At 36.1% G+C, this 15673-nt stretch overlaps 1 protein-coding gene across 1 annotated transcript in view; it reads right to left on the bottom strand.

The window, feature by feature from the left end:
• The window catches only part of TUBGCP3 (tubulin gamma complex associated protein 3), a 50218-nt gene that overhangs the window by 12899 nt on the left and 21646 nt on the right, over positions 1 to 15673 (bottom strand). Inside the window, exons 7-11 of the mRNA XM_057390316.1 lie at positions 14712 to 14830; positions 11430 to 11555; positions 7852 to 7920; positions 4102 to 4234; positions 565 to 731 (exon numbers count right to left, since the gene is read on the bottom strand). Of these exons, the coding sequence (XP_057246299.1) occupies positions 565 to 731; positions 4102 to 4234; positions 7852 to 7920; positions 11430 to 11555; positions 14712 to 14830 (614 nt within the window). The remainder of the gene's footprint in view (positions 1 to 564; positions 732 to 4101; positions 4235 to 7851; positions 7921 to 11429; positions 11556 to 14711; positions 14831 to 15673) is intronic.

Consider the following 15673-nt stretch of genomic DNA (forward strand, 5'->3'; position numbering starts at 1 on the left):
AAAAAAAAAAAAAAAAAAAATCCAAGAAGAAAAAGGACAATTACTGGAACTTGATGTTACAGAAGTCAAAACAAACAGCTCTGCAGAGTTTCTATTCTAGAACCATAAAACTAAACTCTTCTACCCAGTCTGATACTGAACTTATTTATCAARGATAATAGTATGCAGTCAGAGAAATATATTCTGAACTTCACTGCAAATACAAGCCTTGCATTTTAATCAGTTACAAAGAACTCTGCATACATTACTGTTGTTACAGTAAGTGAGAAAAGCTATAGAGAAATTCTTTTGTCTTCAAAAGCAAGAACCTACTGTCAGTGCACCATTCTGCCTCTACTAAACAGACCCAGGATATGATTTGTTGAAGACAACATAATGCATCACTGCAACCTGCAGATATCAAATTCATGAAGAGAGTGATATTTCAGGTTATTGCATGCATTGCTTACTCATATGTTACACAGTTTCATCATAGTCTACTTTTCAAATTCTCCTCTAAGCTTCCCACAGATAATCATGCCCCAAAGCAAAGAAGTGCAGTATTTACTGCAGCACATACATTACCTCATGGTACGTATCCTCCAGCTCTCCATCATAAATCCAGCGATAAAGGAAGTTCAGTACAGGATGGGATACTAGGCCAAGAATGTGCTGAACCAGAGATCTCATGTAGGGATCTCCTGTTTTAGTATAGGCATGAACTGCTGAGGCTAGTTCACCCCCTTTTCTCCCTGTAAGATCATAGGAGAGAGAAACAGAAATGCTTGAAGAAAAACCATATGTACCTCATTTAAATTTAGCAGCCATTGATTTTAGCTACCTGTGTATCACATTGAGCGTGCTAAACAGCAATTCTAAAATGTAGCAAAAGTAGTTTTTTATTGCTAACAGGGAATTCCTAGGTTTTAAAACATGAATTATTAATYTCACTAAAGCATTAAAAGCAGAGTTCTGGCTGTTTTATGGTAGCTTAGAGGAATGCAAATTTCAAAGCGTCAGATCACACACAGAGGTTGATGCTTAATGCTTCTCTGGAAGCAYAGAGAGTCTTAGAATGTTTTCCTTCTCTCCTGTACTTGACACTCTCAGATCTTCTCTGTGCATACATGCATACAAACACAGCTTTCCTGTTTCTCAGTTATAATTGTCCCCATAGCTTCATTAGGTAACATCTGTTTCTTGCAGCTAGAAAGTAAGAGGCTGTCCGAAAAACAAATTTAAAAATAGTATTCAATCTATTTGAATAGATACTGATAGATTTGAATAGAATACTTTACATTCACATGCATAGCTTACAGCCTCCTTGCAACAGAGCCCATAGAACTCAAAGTAAAGCCCACTTTTTAGAAAAATTTGCTACCAATTCCAATAATCAAGGTAAAACAAGTATTGCAGCCAAAAGAAAACCTTTCTAAAGGGCTACAATCTCATAAATCTGAAGGACCTGCAGGAAGAAGCATCAGTTACTGGTCAGTTTAGTCAGTAACTGGACAAAATTCTGGTAAACTCCAACATGACTCTCCCCAGCATCTTCTTGTGGATTGCCAACAAAATCACATGATATCTGCAGATTTGCAAAGTTTTGTTGTTTCACATGAATCTGCAGACAAGTGGCAAATTATTCCTCCATGCTACCACACATAGAGGAATTGCATAATACTTGTATAGTGAAGAAATTAAACCAAGCATTCAATAATTAATTAGTAGGGTTTTTCAGTGTACCATTTTCTGAACAATGACTGAGTAACTGAAAATCGCATGGAAAATAGCATGCTTAAAATTGAATTTTTTGAGCATGTTCTAGACTTTAAAAAGTAAGAAGTCTGAATATATCAACACAGCACTATAATTTGTCATGCTTTGTTTAAACTACAAGAGGGAGAATCCTCTGAATTACCTACTTAAAAATTTCTAAAGGAAAAAAAAAGTCCAAGCAAGCAGTAATATCACTGATACCCACCTCTAGCATGCACAACTACTCAAAGTTATATAACTTCCCCGGAAATACTAAATTAATGTTAAACAGACCTTGACAGTGATCAACAAGTGCTGCGAGGGTCTTTAACCTTATTTTGGGATCATATGTCCAGACTAGAAGACGGCGGAGTGTCAAACTGCTCTCAAGTCCCAAATTCACACCCTGATCATCTTCCAGTTGTAGCTGATCAAGTTAGAAACAGACAGACATGTCAAAGAACAGAACTGAAGTAGGACTGAAACAGAACTCAGGTTTTATACTTTGTTTTGAAGTCATGTTTTTACTAATACACTTGAAATACCCAGTGTTACATGTTCTCTCATTAAAACACTGGGCCAAAACCTGAGAGCGAATTTTTTGTGGAAACAGAGTATCAAGCACAGGTGAAAGAACAGAGACAAGCAGAAGTGCAATAAGGTAAACAAAGCAGAAAGGCCAAGGAAGTTAAAATAGCAAAGCAATAGAGAGTCACAAAAAGAGACGAACAAAAAAAGAAGCAGGGATTCTGAAAGACAGCAAGAGAGAATAAAAGAATAAAGAAAAACATCTAAAGGAAAGGTAGGCTGCAGGAAGTAAACTTTTTATTACTGTACACACAGCTTATTTTGGTTCAACAAGAGACAAATCCCACTCAATATCTTCCTCCAGAAGCCATCAGAACTTAATTTAGCCTTATAGTGAGATTAAGGAATTGCTACATTCAAAGAAAAATACCACACTTTAAAAGCTACAGYAAGAAAACTTTATCATGACTACATSACTACCATGAATCTTCYAACACCACAGAAAATAAAATCTAAATATTTGCATCCAAGGTGCAAATGCAAATCTCATACAAATACAGATGGAATAAGCAGGACAAGAACACAATTTGAGAATACAAAAGCACATTCCTAGAGCAGTACAAGCAGACAAACTTTTAAAAGTTTTCTGTATATGACAACCCACTCTCTGCTTTCCCATCTAACACATTTTTTAGCCAAATGCAACATACTAGTTAAATTTAAGACTAGTGTCATCCACATTAAGTTCAACCTTAAAGCCAGTTAAATTCATTTGCTTCCAAATGCTGCTGGGTCCATGTCTGGCATTTTTCTTTGGTGTTTTTGGCAATTGGCAATGATAAGAGAGATACATGAGAAAAAGCCACCCTTTGACTTCAGGGAAGACATGGTACATCATCATGGAACTGCATTTTTAAATGCACTGACAATGTGAAAACCACCTGCAAGAAAAACACCAGAGTAGCTTATGGAATAGTACACAGTATGCACAGGATTACTCCTTCAGGGGCACAAACATGCTCAGGGGAAGCTCTGAAGACATAAGAGTCACAAAGACAGTATGGAAACCTTTGACAAGATTANTTTACATTCACATGCATAGCTTACAGCCTCCTTGCAACAGAGCCCATAGAACTCAAAGTAAAGCCCACTTTTTAGAAAAATTTGCTACCAATTCCAATAATCAAGGTAAAACAAGTATTGCAGCCAAAAGAAAACCTTTCTAAAGGGCTACAATCTCATAAATCTGAAGGACCTGCAGGAAGAAGCATCAGTTACTGGTCAGTTTAGTCAGTAACTGGACAAAATTCTGGTAAACTCCAACATGACTCTCCCCAGCATCTTCTTGTGGATTGCCAACAAAATCACATGATATCTGCAGATTTGCAAAGTTTTGTTGTTTCACATGAATCTGCAGACAAGTGGCAAATTATTCCTCCATGCTACCACACATAGAGGAATTGCATAATACTTGTATAGTGAAGAAATTAAACCAAGCATTCAATAATTAATTAGTAGGGTTTTTCAGTGTACCATTTTCTGAACAATGACTGAGTAACTGAAAATCGCATGGAAAATAGCATGCTTAAAATTGAATTTTTTGAGCATGTTCTAGACTTTAAAAAGTAAGAAGTCTGAATATATCAACACAGCACTATAATTTGTCATGCTTTGTTTAAACTACAAGAGGGAGAATCCTCTGAATTACCTACTTAAAAATTTCTAAAGGAAAAAAAAAGTCCAAGCAAGCAGTAATATCACTGATACCCACCTCTAGCATGCACAACTACTCAAAGTTATATAACTTCCCCGGAAATACTAAATTAATGTTAAACAGACCTTGACAGTGATCAACAAGTGCTGCGAGGGTCTTTAACCTTATTTTGGGATCATATGTCCAGACTAGAAGACGGCGGAGTGTCAAACTGCTCTCAAGTCCCAAATTCACACCCTGATCATCTTCCAGTTGTAGCTGATCAAGTTAGAAACAGACAGACATGTCAAAGAACAGAACTGAAGTAGGACTGAAACAGAACTCAGGTTTTATACTTTGTTTTGAAGTCATGTTTTTACTAATACACTTGAAATACCCAGTGTTACATGTTCTCTCATTAAAACACTGGGCCAAAACCTGAGAGCGAATTTTTTGTGGAAACAGAGTATCAAGCACAGGTGAAAGAACAGAGACAAGCAGAAGTGCAATAAGGTAAACAAAGCAGAAAGGCCAAGGAAGTTAAAATAGCAAAGCAATAGAGAGTCACAAAAAGAGACGAACAAAAAAAGAAGCAGGGATTCTGAAAGACAGCAAGAGAGAATAAAAGAATAAAGAAAAACATCTAAAGGAAAGGTAGGCTGCAGGAAGTAAACTTTTTATTACTGTACACACAGCTTATTTTGGTTCAACAAGAGACAAATCCCACTCAATATCTTCCTCCAGAAGCCATCAGAACTTAATTTAGCCTTATAGTGAGATTAAGGAATTGCTACATTCAAAGAAAAATACCACACTTTAAAAGCTACAGYAAGAAAACTTTATCATGACTACATSACTACCATGAATCTTCYAACACCACAGAAAATAAAATCTAAATATTTGCATCCAAGGTGCAAATGCAAATCTCATACAAATACAGATGGAATAAGCAGGACAAGAACACAATTTGAGAATACAAAAGCACATTCCTAGAGCAGTACAAGCAGACAAACTTTTAAAAGTTTTCTGTATATGACAACCCACTCTCTGCTTTCCCATCTAACACATTTTTTAGCCAAATGCAACATACTAGTTAAATTTAAGACTAGTGTCATCCACATTAAGTTCAACCTTAAAGCCAGTTAAATTCATTTGCTTCCAAATGCTGCTGGGTCCATGTCTGGCATTTTTCTTTGGTGTTTTTGGCAATTGGCAATGATAAGAGAGATACATGAGAAAAAGCCACCCTTTGACTTCAGGGAAGACATGGTACATCATCATGGAACTGCATTTTTAAATGCACTGACAATGTGAAAACCACCTGCAAGAAAAACACCAGAGTAGCTTATGGAATAGTACACAGTATGCACAGGATTACTCCTTCAGGGGCASAAACATGCTCAGGGGAAGCTCTGAAGACATAAGAGTCACAAAGACAGTATGGAAACCTTTGACAAGATTATTGCTGTTCTATGCTTGTACTCTCTGGAACTGCAGTTAAGAAGTCCTAAACTGGCAGCCTGTTTCTCCTTAATCTAAAGATATTGCATACACTCAATTTTAAGTCAGTTTTCTACATTTTCAAGAAGCTCAAAGGCACATTTTTTTCCTCCATCTGGCAGTGTGCCCTCCAAGCCTTTCCATCCTTCAAGTCACAAAAGAATCTGCCCTCCACTGCTGGATCTCTTTTCCTCCTTTCACACCTTTAAGAAGGAATACTGCCAGGAGCTTCTAAAAATCCAAACATAACAATTATGGGAACACCTTCAGTTAGGTGCCGAGGGAACCTAGATTCCCCAGAAACTCCAGTCTGCTGCATTACAGAGATGGTATTGACTGTTGTCTATGAAAAGGCCTTTCATCAACATGTCTAATACACCCATGACCTCTAACATTGAAAATAAATCTGGTAAGGAACATGAACAGCACTAAGAACAGCAATAAAAGCAAGACTGCAAAAAATGTGTGTCAGCTACTGAATGGTGCTGGGAAAGGGGTGACAGGAAAAATGGAAAATGCTGAGGTACTTTCTGCCTTTTTTGCCTTGGTATTTTGGTAACATTTGCTGTTGGGGATACCAGATGTTCCAGATGAGAAGATGTTCTGATGGTTCCAGATAAGAAATCTGGAACAAGAAGACTGAGTAGAGAAGGATCAGGCCAGGGCACACAAACAAATGGGGTATGCTTAAGTCTATGGGACCTGATGGGATTTAACAACAACTATTGAGGGAGGAAGCTGGCCAATGTCACTGCAAGATCACGCTTCATTATTTTTGCAACACAGCAATTAGAGAAGGTTTCTGACAGCCCTGAGAATGCAAATGTCACTCTTCTCTTCAAGAMGCAGGAGCCATARAACTACACACCAGTAGGAYKCACTTCATTTCCTGGGATARCAAGTAATCCTGGGAAACCATTTCCAAGCTTATGGAGGACAAAAAGCTTTCTCAGGAATAAAAGCTCAGGGAAAGGAGAAGGAAGTAAGAAGATTTGTGGTGATGGAGTTTGTCTTCCMAAGCAAGTGTTAAGTGTCCYGARGCCCTGCTTGCCAGAAGTGGCTGGRCATCSGCCTGCTGATGGARAATAGTGAATGAATTCCCTACTTTGCTTTGCTTGCACGCACAGCTTTTGCTTTCCCTTCTAAAACTGTCACTAAATTGATTGACTTGCCTTTTTGTCTTCCTTCTATTTTCTCCCCATTCCTCAAAGGACAGGGGGGGAGCAAGAGGCTGAGTGGGTGCCTGGCTGCTGCCACGAAGGTAAATGCAATTTAAAAATAAGTAACACCACAGCTTCCATTTTCTCCTTATGGGCTTTCTCTCCCACCATACTCATCTCTTCTTCTGAAAGGTTTGGTGGAACAGGAAAAGTACAGAAAGCTGCATTTCAAAGTAGTCAAATATTTTCACGATAAAAAAGTTTTAGAAGTTAGAATAAGTCAAAGCTTCAGCAAACCAAGAGATAAAACACATTTTGGACAGAGCAAGAAGTAATTAAAAAGGAATAACTAGCTAATAACTAGGAAAAACAAGCAGAAAGTATATGCAAAAGACATTCCAAAAATCAAGAATGTTAAAGAACTGCAAGTGAGTTAAAAGGAACAGACGCTTTGAAAATATTTACAAAAGCCTAGGACAAACTATAAAGATTTTATTGAAGTTAGAACTTTAAAAGGCAGTTTAATTTAGCTTTAGGTCAATTCTCAGAATAAATTTTTTGCCATTAGAAGTAATGATCCCCTTGAAAACCCCCTAAAAAAAGGCAAACAGAAGAAAAATGTTTATTTTAATTTTGGAGACCGCATCTAGATACCTACATAYCTACAAACATTTGTTGACAAACTGTAAGATTATCAGCATTGAACTGGTCTGCATATTACAGAAAAATAAACACTGAAACATCTGCAGAACAGACATCTTTWCTCTCAGAAAACAAAGGGACAAGAAAAATGTAGAAACTGCCCCACACAGAAAAAAAAGTTGGAACTGTTATTACTAGCTGCTGAGTCATGCATTTCTTGCATGAATATAGACTGGTTTTCTGTCCCCTCAGGGATGTGTCACATTGTTTGGAACTTGAATGMTAAAGATATTATGCAAGATAACTGAAAAAAAAACCGACAAAAAGGATGCAAACCAGGGACAGAGACTTATACACATTATACTCCTTGCTTAYGTAACACATCAAATACCAGTGAATTCCTATGAGGAAAATATTCAAGGGTACATACACTTAAGGACTAAGAAATGTACAAGTTAGAGAATTGCATCCACTGTCAACAGAAGCTGCAGCAAATCCTTCATATTCTAAGAGAATAGATAGGTGTATCTTTTAGGAGATATTTAGATAATGTAGAACGAGATAGGAAAGCTGAGTATGYACCATTTAACTTACCTGAGAATGTAAAACAGACAGAAGTCGGTAGTATTCTTTAAGTTCCTGATGTAAGGCTGCACAAAAACTCTGCAAGAGAAAGAAGAAAAAATAAGAAAGAAAAAAAAAAGGAAAAATAATCAGGAAAAATATTTATGGTTTAATSTAGAATAGATTTAATTCTATCTCCACACTTCCAATACAATCAGAAATTTCCTGAAGGGAATCATTCTACAAGCTTCAGCATAAAAGCCAATTCTTAAAGGACTGGCCAAAGCATAAGTGCTTCCCTAAGAGCTGCATATATCTTTTCCAAGAGTATATATATATATATATATTATCAAGTGATTGTCTTTCTTGCTGTCTTAACTCCATCAACAGATTAAACTACGACAAGTGTAACTCTTCAAGTACATACATCATCTCAGTAATGGCATCAATAACTAGCACAGGGATGTAGAAACTATAACATGACCTAGTTGAAGTTTTTTGGGGTTTTTTTAAATCATCTACAATACAGCATGCAGTGAAGTAACAGAGTTTAAATTTTGGGAAGGCCTCTAACAACAAAACACAGAAGGCAGTTATCATTATATTTACAGTATTGACTATATGACATGAACAAGAAAAAAATGTTCAAAAAAATACTCCCAGTAAATGCTGCTGGAACAAGTGCTCTAAATTTTTGGCCTTTTATCAATTCACAGTTATATATGATTCTTCACTTGACATGGAAGAAATGAACAACACAAAGCGTATCCTAAGAAATCTGTAAAATGCGCAGAAGTTAATTCAGGCCCAGCTAAAGCAAAACTCTTCTTTGTCAAAAATTCTAGGTACAGTTACCCTAGGTTGTTTAAAGATCAAGATAAATTTTAAAACCATTCCTGAAATAAAACTTACTTAGTGATTAATAGTTCTCCACCYTAGGGTTTGTAGAGGTTTTGCTTTACTTTTATAATGATCTTAACCTAACATATAGACGAAAAAAAATTTCTGCAACACATTTTTCAAAATAGAATTGAAAATATGGCTCATTAATTTTGGACTAAATTAAAAAGACTTTAAAACCCCCAAAAAAGTGCACACAACTTTTTATTTGTTTGGTTTCTTGGAAGAATACTCCTATGCACACCTACAAATTCTTCACAACCATTTCTAACAAATTCCCAGCTAATTAATTTGATTATCTATTTTAACAGATTTTTTTTTTTAACAGGAAATTTCCCAGGACTTTCCCTTCAAGACCTTTTAAAATTACAATCAAAAAGATTTGGCAAAAATAAAGAAAACTTCACAAAAAGCACCCAAGAGCTTGAAAAAAAATTTTTATTCACTCGAGTATGTAAAAGTCAGAAATCATTTCTACAAGCACAAGGAGAAAATAAATCTTCTTTCCTGCTAAGCAGCTAAGAAGCCTAGGAAAAAAAAGTCATTAATCTTGCCATTGTATCCTTTTTAAGGAAAGRAGGTTCCTTTCTTCAACTCAACATTACAAATCACAAATAAATTTGACATTCATTTTATTCCAGAGGATACTGAAGGGCAAAAAGAAATCCCTTTATATGTAACTCCACTTTTCATTTCTTCTCACTTGCTTCTTCAATAAATTTTTGAACCTAATTAAGTGGCAYTTGCCAAGATACAGGGCAGAGCAGAGCCCTCCAAGAAAACAATCAAAGGCACTGTTCTGCTCAAAAAGGAAGGACAGTAATCACTGACTTGAATGATTTAGTAGCCAAAAGAATTTATGATCTAACTAGTCACCAATTTTTCAGAGAAGCTTTCCAAATTGAAATTTACATCCAGTACCAATTCCCACATCACAARCCACAGACTTTTGCTCCCAAGCTGTTACAGAAAAACTGGACATTATCCTAGAATTCTGATTTGGTCTGCAGCAAGAGTATTAAGGAAGGAAACAGAATGCTTGCTCAAGAGAAAAAAAATTCGAATACCCACTAGCACAACTGGATCTACATGAGCAAAATACCAAAGTACAAGGCAAATTATAATTAACTGCCAATTATTCTTTTTACTTTCTGAGGACAAACAGRTATTAATCAGCAAAGGCAAGAAAATATAAACATTGTTGTATCTCTACTTCTAATGTCAATACCTGACATTTTGCGTGGTAAAAACAGTCACCAGAATCGTAACAAAAGAGGTGACAGACATCTTATTCTACACCTAGTTTAAACAGGGGTTTACGCAAAGCATTCTTTTGCAACATTAAGCAAAAGATGCTTTATAACACAACATACATTCTTGTGCTAAATTCCTTAATGCACMGTGTGCAGCACCTGAAATTCTCAGCTAGAAAAGCTACGAAGAGCATGAAGGCACACTCTTTGTGCCCAGATACTGACATCAAGAGTAGAATATAAGTTTTAATTTCTATACTTATGTCCTAGAAATATACACAAATGCTTGCCTCAAGCAAAATTAGCATTAGAGCTATGCAGATTCAGGTAACTCAACTGCACAGCCTTCTGCACAGGATCTGAAACCTGCATATGGAAGCCAAGATACTGCACATTTAAATTCACTGAAGAATTAGTTCTCCCCTTCCTGTAAACTTGAAGATTAAAGCCAGAGACWGTAAAAATAAGCACAAGCAGAAAGCTACTAGATAAAGAATAAAACTTCACCCAGATATAAGGGGGAGAGTCCAAAGAAAATGCATACACAGTAGCACTACCATATAAAGCATGGAAATCAGCATTGGATCAGTAGAAAAATAATTATTTATATGTAACTAGAAGGGTTACTTARAATAAGAGACAGAATGGAACAGAATAAAACATTAGAAAAGTAGGAAGCACTACAGTGTCTCTACTGACCTCTTAAGAAAAATTAGATTGAAGGGAGAAGCACTTCAATTTCTTGGCAGATTAGGTAGGATGTTATGGCTAGAGGCAAGGATAACATTTCTGTCGACTCAGAAGGGATAATATCCAGTTTTACAGAGGGAGCAAGTGAGAGGAAACATGAATGTCTTAGCAGTAAATGTGGTTTTGGGTATTACAGCAGCAGTGAAGTTACTGTAGACTATAAATCATGATGATGAAACCTATAAAAACAAAAATTAATATTCTTTTGATGCTGTATTCAAAAGAAAGGGCAGAAGATAATGGACTACTTGCATTTTATGTAATCTAGTGCAGTACTAACACATGAACATCAACAATAGCTGACAAGAATGTCTCCTGCACAGGTCACTAACAACTGAATTGGTAATTAATTAGCTCAGGGATGACACCATCCAATTTAAGAAATGTTTTTGTTTATGAACATGCATGAGTAATTTTAAAATATTGTTTGTTTTTTTTTTGRAACCACAGATTGAGAAAAGSAATTTATGATWATTTCCAGCTACAAATAACAGGGGCAAATCTTTAAGACCAGCAAGAGCAAATGCCTTTTTCTTGCCTTCTGACTAAGACCCATATCAAATGCAGCATCCACAAAAGGAGTAAATCAWATGATGAATGATCCAAGCTCCAAAGTTTATGCATCATTCTAGCACTACATTTACTCAATAGCTTCTTAGCAAAAGACCAAATATTGTAGTTAGATTGTTTTTTTAGCTGACCCACCTGTCCCACAAGGCCAAATGCACGATCCAAGCTCCTCTGGTCTGTATATTTTCTTATTTTATTATGTAGCCACCCCAACTCTGCAAGTCTACTTGTAGTATCTCGAAGGGATTTGGACAAGCTCACCTATAAAGTTAAAAGAAACAACAGTTTACAATTAAGTCACATCTGCCATGCCAATACTGGTTTCTTCACAAAGGTCCCTCCTTCTCATAAAACAGTCAGTTCAAGAAATAATCAATTTATGTTCTACAGCACAGATAGTGCAAAAGAAACAGACAACCATATAATTTGCATTAAATTTATACACACATGTATTGAAAAGGCAGCAACTTTGAGACCTTCTCTTTCAAAAATTTTAACATTGCAGTATGCATACATTCTTTTTACATTAGGCAACTACAGCAGCTGCAAAATAGTCTTCAGAAAAAAGGAAGAAATCTGCAATTTYATGTTATAGAATCAGACTTCATCTTATCCTGATAATCAGCAAAACTGAAAATATGAGAGTTCTAGCAAAGGTGTTAATGACTGAAACGAATGACAAAGCTTTGACAAAATAATTCGTTATTGCTACATGTGAAAGATAATTCGTTATTGCTACATGTGAAAGATTCTGTTCATTTAATAGAAAATAAATGACCCAAATGCCTGACTACAGCCTTAAGAACACAAACCTGCAGAACTCCCAAGTTTAAGTCCAGCTTTTATAAGTTATTTAATCATATGTCCTTCTGAACTCCTCTAGTTTCTTTCTGGTTTTCTGCTAGTATCTCACTAGCAGCCTTAGTCCCAACACCCTATTTAGCTACCACTACTCTTTTCATTTGAATCAGCACATATCTACTGGTAATTGAGAGGAAGAAAAGACACTGTGCCTACATTTCACCATATTACTCAAGAACACTATCATCAAGTATTCAAAATTTCATTGAACAAGAAACCAAAACAATCTGACTGGTAAAACAGACCAAGAAGAAGAGACTGACTTGTGCCCACAGCAACTGTATCCTACCACTACAGACAATTTAAACTTTGCCAGCTGGAACATCCAAACCAAAGCAAGGAAGTGTTCTAAGGAATTAAGATGCCAAAGAACTAGAAATCAATCTCATTCATTAAATCTTTTAGTTAACAGTACGGGCATTCTCCAAGATAACAATTAGTGTCAGAGTGTGTTAGCCACACCAATGTGGRCTTGAACCAAGCTGCAGCATTTGGTTGTAAGAACAGAGTTCAGTCCCTAGCCCTCTTGTTTACCCACAGAGGTACAGCTTTAACTTCTTTAACAACTTCTGTAGGGTAAATTCCAGCCCAAACAAGTATAATTGGACACAGAAATGCTGCCCGTAGCTAAAACCAAAGAGATGACATAAGAACTATTTAGAATTCTGCAAGTACAGAGTACTTGGCAAACAYTGGCACAATACACATCCGCTGCAATTAAATGAGGAACAAGCAAAATTGGCTTGGTGTTATTACATTTGTATGTCTTAGATCAAATCAGAAGCTGCTAGTTTATACAGTGCTGAATGTCACCACCAGACCTAATATTAACACTAAGATTAAAAAACATTTCAGCAAGAATAGTCCCTTAGAAAGTGTGTCTCTTTCTTGTGAAAAAAAACCCAACGTAGACTGTGTACAACGAGATTTTCTTTGTGTAGCTGASGGAGAATGACATGCTTTAACTACTATTTTGCCTAACGTGCAGTCAATACAGCTAGAGGAGGCATGATCTTGGTCCTCCTTGTTCATCAGAAGTTCCAGCTGCASCTCGAGTGAGTCAGATAATCTCATYCTCACTGGGTCTGGCAGCTCAGTCTAAGTGCCAATAAGGAAGAATTGAAGATGAATGACTTCACAAAAACAACTGAAGACCAAGTTCTCAGGCACAGATTATTCAGCTGGCTTGTGGTCAGTAATTCAACTCCCTGAATKACAAGTTCCAAGTAAAACAGCTTTCAACCTCAAACCAGGCTACTGGATGTGAAAGCTACACAGAAATCCAATGAAACCCATTGCCAGTTTCATAAGCACTGACCACATTTTCCTCACATCCCTCCAGAAAAGTATATTATGCTACCTTTCTTTGCCATATGTAAACTTATATATGGAATATCATTAACTGGAATATAATATGGAATRTAAGTGCAGGTGTTAAGGAATTACAAACTTTGAATCAGCTACAGGTAGATGTTCATTAAGAATCTGTTAACTATCAAGATTTAACTTCTTTAACAAGAGTTAAGTTTTTCATTTATCCCTCCATTAAGCAGCCATAAATGTCATCGGAAAGTAATGGTGAACAACTACGCATTTCACTTTTTGTTACTATTATGAAGGAAAAAAGGAAATTAGCTCACGTATCAACATCAAGACCTGCTCTTGGCACATGAAACAGCCCAAAAGGATTTTCCCCACCATTTAAGGACTAAGTAATATTGTCATTGAAGAAGGTTTTTAATACAAGTAAAAACTGAAAGCACTCTTTCCATTTGAACAAGAACATAAAAACTAATTAGCAGAAGCTTAACTCTGAAGCTGTACTGTCTAAATACTAAATGTGAAGATGCTAAAGCAACTTCAGCCATTTTTTGTTCTTTGCTTAGCTGACCCCATCTCACTCTTGGGGATTTTTTGAATTGCAAATAGGCTTAGTATCTCGACACCTTAAAGCAAAGTCTCTCAAGCATCTCTCCTATTCTTTTGTCCCCTATCTGATGTCTTCATTCACTTCACATCAGACCTTTCTTCAGCTCCACCACCACTCTTTTCTTTCTTAGGTAATCTCCATCTGATCACTTTTAATTGTAATCAAGCCCATAACATCAAGTGGCTGGCATCCATTCCACATCTCAATCTGTTACATTTAATTCAATAATAATGCAGTCAAATGTCTGCATCTTCTTTATATTAATTCTTATACATTGGAGAAGGGAAATGCTGACAGAAGTCCTCAAAGCTATTACTTAGGTGTCCTTCTACTGGATTAAGATGTGGGAGGCTATTCACACCTTGTGAAATGCTACAGTTTCTTTACAGTATCTAATCTACCTCATCCATTTTCAACTACTACTGCTGCAACTACTTTGTTGCACTAACGAAAGGAGTCCCCAAAACAAAACAACAAACAAACAAAACCAGCACAAAGCAAAACAAGGCAGATAGAGGGAATAAAACTTGTAATATTATTTTTAACTTTTTTACATGTTTCTCGTAGCTGTTTTTCCCCTATATACTTCTCCGCTCGTAYATGAAATACAAGTCACCATACAGTACCTTTCCTTCCACTTTATAGCAATTTTCAGAATTGCACATTTTGATGTTTTTGCCATCTATTCCCTGGAAGACATATAAAACATCTCTTACAAGATTTGCTTCAGTTATTTCAACAGAACCTGGAAAAAATGAAAAACAAAACAAGCATTCAGATTTGTTGAGACAGTTAGTTTTGATTACAACTTTGAAGAGCTATTTAGAAGCACAGCCAAAATAAAAAATAAGAAAAAACATATACAGCCCGTGCTTGTAACCTGTAAAGAAATGTTTTAGGTCCTCTTTAGAATCTGACAGAAAAGCCCAAGATTGTCTTCACTTGCCTCTAATGCTATCTGTGGCTCTGTCAGAGCAGTCAGCTTGTATGACACAGGACATGTCATATTTTAGCCAATACATCAGCTTATTTCTTCTCATCCAACCACCAGTGTAAGTTCTAAGGCAAGCACCACAGTAACTTTATCCTTCTTTGAACAAACAGCTGAAGTTGTTAAACAGATTTACAGAATAACTGCTTCTACATTCACCTAGGAACAGAACAGTTAATCCAGAAAGAAGAGCTGCTTGTTTCATAATGGCTTTCAATTACATATGCCACTGCTCACTGAGAAGACTGCTCAAATCAGATTGCATAACAGCTATAGAGCTGGAAAATATTTAAGTGTAAATATTGTTTCTGAAGATAAAATATATTTATGATTTAGTAAAGGCTTTGCTTTACTAAATTAAAAATTAAATATTAAAAATTAAAAATTAAATATCGTAGCATACAGTTCGCTTCCGGTTTTTATCTCTAATTAGAGGTTAGATGTCTAGGGATGCAAAATATGTATGGATTTAAAGGAAATATAAGATCAAAAAGGGCACTGTGCAGACTATTGAAACTATCCCCACCTTTTCAAATCATCACCATGTGCTTTTGTAACTTCATTTAAGATTTCAAGAATTAAACCATTTCAGCRACA

Source organism: Malurus melanocephalus, unplaced genomic scaffold, assembly GCF_030028575.1.
Source record: "Malurus melanocephalus ecotype Western Australia unplaced genomic scaffold, MMel_1.1 scaffold_1, whole genome shotgun sequence".
Lineage (NCBI taxonomy): Eukaryota > Metazoa > Chordata > Aves > Passeriformes > Maluridae > Malurus > Malurus melanocephalus.